The sequence below is a fragment of the Callithrix jacchus genome, chromosome 6, assembly GCF_049354715.1.
Source record: "Callithrix jacchus isolate 240 chromosome 6, calJac240_pri, whole genome shotgun sequence".
NCBI classification, from domain to species: domain Eukaryota; kingdom Metazoa; phylum Chordata; class Mammalia; order Primates; family Cebidae; genus Callithrix; species Callithrix jacchus.
Window position 1 is genome coordinate 144798643 of NC_133507.1, and position 7256 is coordinate 144805898.

Below are 7256 nucleotides of genomic sequence, written 5' to 3' on the forward strand. Positions count from 1 at the left end.
CCTCTCTGACCTTCAGTTTCTTTATCTATGAAATGGTTGTAATAATACCTGACTTCACAGGACTTACGTGTACTTGGTACATGAAAAACTCTTAGCTAGATTTAAACTGCAGTGTATCTTAGACTCAGTTAAAATACAACCTTAAAATGAATTCATCAAAACAGAATAATAGTGATACAAAGATAGATAGATAGATCAAAGGAACAAAATGAAGAGTTCAGAAATAGACTTGCATATATAAAGTTAATTGATTTTCAGCAAAGCTTCCAAGATAATTTTAAGCAAATAATGCTTGAGCAATTGGACATCCATATGCAAAACAAAAACAAACAACCCCCTCAAAAAACCCTTGACCCATATCTTATATTGTACAAAAAAAATTAAATTGAAATGTATCATAGGCCTAAATGTAAGGCTAAAACCATAAAACTTCTAGAAGAAAAATTGGAGGAAATCCTCATGATTTTGGGTTAAGCAAATTCTTAGATAAAATTTAAATAGCACAACCACAACATGTAAAATAAATTGGATTTCATCAGAGTAAGCTATGTTTGCTCCTGAAAAGACACTGTTCAGAAAATGGAAATGCTAGCCAAAACTGATGTATTTCTTTTACATTGCTGTTTCCTAAAACCAAGGCCTGGGGTAGATATAATTAATAATTCTTGTGCAGCCCCATCCTCTCCCGGCAGAGTGCACTTTCTGGATGTGCCCCTTCCCCCTCATTCTTTATGCCATTATTCACTGCCATCATCCTCACAGTCGCTGTCATGTACGAGGGCTGGGAAGAAGATTGAACTATGTGTTTTAAAGTTGGAATTGCCTTCTCTTAAATTCCATGCCTGGGAGTGACAGACAGGGGAAGGAGCATTGATAAAAAGTCTGGAGATGGGCACACACGACAGGAGGCAACCTGAAGCCCTTGGGAGCAAGAGGGTACTCCTAACAATGATAACTAAAATCAGAATTGTGCACGTCCCGTCAGACATGGTGCTTTCTTTGCATCATTTCATTTAATCCTATTCTATTCTATTCTATTCTATTCTATTCTATTCTATTCTATTCTATTCTATTTGAGATCTTGCTCTGTCACCCAGACTGTAGTGTAGTGGCATGTTCAGAGCTCACTGCAGCCTTGAGCTCCTGGTCTCAAGTTAGCCTCCCAAGTAGCTGGGACTACACGCACGTGCCCCCATGTCTGACTAATTTTTGTATTTTTTTTTTTTTTTGTAGAGGTAGGGTCTCACTGTGTTGCCCAGGCTGGTCTCAAACTCCTGGGCTCAAGTGATTTGCCCACCTCAGCCTCTTCAAGCGTTGGGATTCCTGACATAAGCCACTGCACCTGTCCTCATTTAGCTCTAGTAGAAGTATCCATGCAGGGATTCCATGGGAATCGGGGCATCAGGGACTCCAAGCAGGCAGCCCAGAATCTCGTCTGGGGTCTTCCCTCTCTGACTCTTGCGATGAGTTTTATTCTTCCCTTGACTTTGACTTGTTTTGTCATTTGGACTTTATTCTAGATGTTTCCCCACACTCATGTCTTTTCTTGGTTGTACTCCCTTGGGACTGTTGGCTCAGGTTTGGGATTTATTTTGTTTAAAACTTTAGCCTCTGTTTGGCTTCCTGAAATCACGCTTTGTACTTCCTGCTCCCTGAATCTGGTAACCCCTATCCCCACCTCCTCTCTGCCTACTCAGAGCTTCCTGTCTTTGGTGTTGGACAGTCCCTGGGTGATGATCAATCTTGTATGTCCTAAGGTACACAATCAACAATGCCGGGGTCGACAATCTGCAGGCATCTCTTTCATGAGCCTCTCTTGTTCTAGTGTCCCAGACATTCCACTGCAGGCTTAAGTGTAGACAGAAGTGTTCTAGTGTTTATGATGGACACAGGTTGCAAAGGCCAAGTCTACTGTGGCCAAGGTAGCTATGGAGGGTAAGTATTGACATAATGGTGAGGGTGCCTACTGGGGTGGGCACAGTTCCACTGTCTGGATGATCTTGGTGCTGGAGTGGTCAATGGTTGATACCTCCAGTGCTAGCTGGGGATTTATGGGCGAGCAGAGGTGAGTAGTCAAGTGGGAAGAACAGCAGCATTGAGTGAATTCCTACTCTTCCCACAGGTGTCTTCTTAGGATCAGGTGCAACCCAGTTCCAGTGCTGAAGCTGTATATGTTTGTTTCAGAGAGATGGATGTCTTATGCTTCAGTTTGATTACAGCAGAACCATGAGAGATGTTTCCTTTAGAGTTGGCCCCACAAGACAGTCTGGCTGCAATCCACAGGCCACAGACAACTGGAGGGAGCGGGTCCCTCCCAGTTTCCTTCCACTTAGAATGAAAGCCTCTTAGAATAAGCAGCCCAGGAAGCAGAGAGACTGACATCAAAACCTACAATTCCTCTTCCAATTTTGATCACAGCAGCTATTTAAACACAGGGTCTACCTAGGTTTAAAATCTTGAACCGTACTTAGTTGCACTCAGAAATAGTACTGCTCCTCCCCTGACCTGTCAGAAACAGCAAAGAGATGTATGAATGGTCTCTGCATGAGGCTTCAGAGGAGCAGCTGTGTATGGCAGGATGAACAAAACCAGCCCATAGTATCTTTTAGCACAACATGTTTCCACTTCATGCAGACCACTGAAAAGAACCTGGAAGATGTTTTAAAAAATAACTATTATAAACACAGGTTTGTGATCTTCATATGGAAGGCAGGTAGAATCCCTGCTTTTAGAGGGCTAAGCTACACCAGCCAGCTTAAATCTCAGAAGGGCTAAGCTGAAAGGGATTCAAAAGGTCACGTGGTTTATATAATTCTGCTTGCAGAGGATCCCCCCGCCCCCCGCCCCACACACAGCAATTTTACAGAATGTGAGGTGTGGAAAGGTTAAGGAAGGATTTATGAAATTTGCATAAGGAGCGGAAGAACTGGAACCGAAGCCCCAGTTCCTTGACTGTAAATTCAACTGCCTTTCATCCAGATAATGGGATTCAGCTACCTCTGAAAACCTGTAGCCCAATAGTGGTTATTCCCCAAGAGCTGGATGAAGCATGAGCTGATTTTCAGTGGAGTGGATTTTGGGGTAACGGTTCCAAGGCAGCACGTTCCTTTCTCCTCTTTTCACTCATCATCACCACCACCTGAAAACCCTGGCTGGGCGCTGGGGTGTGAGGAGCAGTTCTCACTTCCCAGTCTTTTTCTCTTTTCGCAGCTGCAAAGTTCAGGGAGTTGAACGGCAGTGATTTCAGTTCACTGCTCACTCCTCCACGATCTCCCGCTGTTGTAAGTTTTCCTCCCAGAACACGTGACGATGCACTTCTTGACTATATATCCCAACTGCAGCAGCGGAGTTGTCAGAGAGCAGAGTCGGACAGAGCAGAAGAACCCTCTTGGACTGCACGATTTGGGAATTCAAAACTTGGGACTTTAACTGTCAGCCTTGGTAAGTGAGCAAGGCTACACTTTGCTTCAGAAACATTTGAAAGAGGGATATTTTTGCCAATTAATAGATGAATATTTTACCTTTATTTTCTTTCTGCTTTTCTTTGTTTTAAGGAAACATTGTTTTGAATTAACAATAGTTTGGTTTAGGAAACACAATTTAAACTTTCTTTCTGCTCAGTTAAAATATGTTTCCTAATTTTAAGGATATTATTTACTTTATGCTCCTGTCTTACACTGATTTTTTTTTTAATGTCAAGGTAATACTGCTCACTTTGTGAAATGCAAATAGGACTGACTTGTACACTTAAAAAAAAGAAAGAAAGAAAAAAGCCCTTCTTACTTTTCTCAGTGACCCTCCCCGGGCTTCTCTCTCGTGCACTCCAAGCTCTCATAGCTCACTCCTGTCAGCTGTTTGGCGAAACTTCTTATGCGACTTCTTTCATGCACTTTTAAGCTTTTTTGGTATTGCAGTTGCACAACCTCGTGCTCCCCCCTCCTCTCTGTGCCCAGGACCTGCGGGAGAGCTCTAACCTGCGACTTTCTCCCCAGGCCCCGCCGTGCAGGCTCCTCAATGCTGAAGATGGAGCTTCTGAACAGCACGCACCCCGGCACCGCCGCCTCCAGCAGCCCCCTGGAGTCCCGCGCTCCCGGCGGCGGCAGCGGCAACGGCAACGAGTACTTCTACGTTCTGGTTGTCATGTCCTTCTACGGCATTTTCCTGATCGGAATCATGCTGGGCTACATGAAATCCAAGAGGCGAGAGAAGAAGTCCAGCCTCCTGCTGCTGTACAAAGACGAGGAGCGGCTGTGGGGGGAGGCCATGAAGCCGCTGCCCGTGGTGTCGGGCCTGAGGTCGGTGCAGGTGCCCCTGATGCTGAACATGCTGCAGGAGAGCGTGGCGCCCGCGCTGTCCTGCACCCTCTGCTCCATGGAAGGGGACAGCGTGAGCTCCGAGTCCTCCTCCCCGGACGTGCACCTCACCATTCAGGAAGAGGGCGCAGACGATGAGCTGGAGGAGACCTCGGAGACGCCCCCCATCGAAAGCAGCGAAGGGTCCTCGGAGAACATCCATCAGAATTCCTAGCATCCCTGGGACCCCCGCCTGTGGCTCCATCAGCCAGCACCCTTAGAGACACGAAAGACATGTTGCGAGTGTCTGATTTCACTTTCGCAATGTGGCTGCCACTTTGAAGAGACCCTCTGCAAGCCCCTGATTTGGGGTGGGGTGGGGGCTAGGCTCAGCCGGAGCCAGCAGCCCCAAGGAGTCTGCGAGGTGCCTGTGGTTTGTGCTCTCCACTGAAAAAGCCACGGAAATGTGCAGCGTGTACATTGACTTTGGGGTCTGGGTGTTGGGGGTTCTGTTGAGAATTTGGCGGCATAATGCGCTTGCCATTTTCTCATTGGACGCCCTGGGTAACTCCTGCAGGGTCTGCCTGTTCCCAGGGCTGCCAAATGCTTAGGACATGCGGAGGGACTAGCTGTGATTTGCTATTTTGCCTAGAGCTTTGTCCTTCTAGATCTGATTGGCTGTAAGTATCTCTACTGTGTACCTGTGGCATTCCTTCACAGTGGGTTACAAGCTTCTTTTGGATTAGAGGAGGATTTTTGATGGGAGAAAGCTGGAGATCTGAACCCAGCCCATTTGCACACTGTAAGAAAAAAAAAGTAACTTTTAAACCTGTTAACGTTGGCTGGGGTTATAAGAGGTGATCTGCTATATTGACCTTTTGTCTAACTTATGACCTTGAACTCTGACCTGTGACCATGCAGCATCACATGCTGGCATGACATTCTTTGGATCAGAAGAGCTTCCCCAGAATCTAACCTGCACTCCCGATGGTGGTTCGGGGGACTCTTCCTGATCTTTCTAGAAGGGGTAAGGTGGGGTTGAACAAGGCCAAGCCGTTAGTGCTGCTGCTGCTCAGTTTCCCAGCCTAGTTTTCAGAGCTGGGAGAGGACATAATGTGGTATTTCGTCACGTAGCTGAGACCTAGAAGGGCATACTCAGGCAGAGATTGTACAAAGCTGGGCTCCAAGTTCTGTGCTTTCTGATCAGGAGCCCTGAAGCTCATTTGCTGTGTGGTCCTGGGCAAGTCATCAAGAGGCTCGCAGTCTGCATGAGACTCCTGACTATCTCCATCCCCACGGGGTTGGGAGGATGTCTTTAGATTTTAGGGCTCTGTGATACATACTCCACAGCCTGGTGTGAGGAAGCTTGGACCAAACATTTCCTCTTTGGCCAGTTCATCTGAACAAGGATCCGCTGATTTAAAGGAGCAGTTGAAGATTCAGAATACATATAACTGGGGAATGCAGGGCAAGCTACCAACCCGCCCTGCTGTAGTTTTCCCAGGACTGAAGCAAAGAGGCAGACACCACATTCTCCTCTGAAGTTCTCTGGAGAATGTGTGATGTTAACACTCCCAGCTAAGGGAAACCAAAGTCTAAAGGAAAACACACAGGAATGCTTCCAATATCTCCATGTATTCCTGTGGTCAACAGCTTTGCAGATTCATCAGGCCCTTAAAGACAAGAAGGAAGTAAAAGGTCAAACTTAATTCTATTTAAAATAACTTTTTTTTCTTGAGAAGGAGTTGTGCTCCGTCGCCTAGGCTGGAGTGCCGTGGCACGATCTCAGCTCACTGCAACCTCCACCTCCTGGGTTCCAGCGATTCTCCTGCCTCAGCCTCCTGAGTAGCTGGGATTATGGGCACCTGCCACCATGTCTGGCTAAGCTTATTTTTTTGTATTTTTAGTAGAGATGGGGTTTCGCCATGTTGGCCTGGCTGGTCTTGAACTCCTGGCCTCAAATGATCTGCCCACCTAGACTTCCCAAAGTGCTGGGATTACAGGCGTGAGTCACCACACCTGACCACTTTTTTTTTTTTTTTTTTAAGAAAAACACTCTACATGGATTGGACACACAGCAATCACTACTGTTGTCTCAGAAGGCTTAACAGTGTAGGAGCTGGTTTATCAGTCTGCTTTGACATACAGCTAAAGGAAATTTATGTTTGGGGGAAAAAGGCCCTCCGGTCACTTTAAAATTCAGCATGGATTTACTCCAAAGGGGGCTGTTTAAGTTGAAAGAAGCCAAGTTAAGTTTGGCCTCTTGCCTGGAATCACTTGAATTCTGAAATTTCACCGCGACGGACATGTGCCTTGTCACATTTTCCATTGCTTAATCCTGAAGTTTGGTGCAAGTCTATCTGCACCTATTAAAAAGTGATGTATATACTTCCTTTTTATTCTATTGAGTTGTATAGAATTGTCTTTTGTATTTAACACTTTGTAATTTTCACAGTATTTTTTAATTTAAATAAATAAACACTTTTTTTTTCCCTCTTGGGAAGTGGTGAATTCTTTCTTTGATTTTTCGATATCATTCTTAGTTTTTAAGGCATCACAGACACATTTCCCAAGCCATCTCAGGATTTTGCTTCTCTTCCAAGTCAGTATCTCTTGAGGACATATCTTATTTCTGTCTGAACCATGGAGTGATGAGGGTTGGCTTTTCATCCTTTGAAATGCTTTGTAATGAATGGAAAACAAGCTGCAGGTGATCTTACACAGACTTCTCTTTTTAAACGTGGTGGCTCTGGAGCCTTTGGACTTTGAACATGCAGTGATAGGGCAACTGCTGCTAAGATGCTGCTCCAAGCTTGGTTGCAAGAAAAGGTTTGATGTGCATACTGTCTTGGCAGATATTATCCACACGTGTGGCCCTGCAGCACCGGCTAATGGGCAAAAAGTTTGCTGTGCATACAGCAGCACAAACTTACCAACAAGGTGAAGTACAAAGTGTGGGGTTGG

At 45.6% G+C, this 7256-nt stretch overlaps 1 protein-coding gene across 1 annotated transcript; it reads left to right on the forward strand.

Moving 5' to 3' along the window:
- Positions 1-3354: 3354 nt before the first annotated feature.
- Positions 3355-6792, forward strand: KCNE4 (potassium voltage-gated channel subfamily E regulatory subunit 4). Its single transcript, XM_054257984.2, has 2 exons — positions 3355-3441; positions 3993-6792. Exon 2 carries the CDS (start codon positions 4015-4017, stop codon positions 4525-4527), a length of 513 nt encoding a protein of 170 aa, XP_054113959.1. The 5' UTR covers positions 3355-3441; positions 3993-4014; the 3' UTR covers positions 4528-6792.
- Positions 6793-7256: the final 464 nt, after the last annotated feature.

Coding starts and splice junctions, on each gene's coding strand:
- KCNE4 (XM_054257984.2), top strand. CDS start 4,015: ATGCTGAAGATGGAGCTTCTGAACAGCACGCACCCCGGCACCGCCGCC.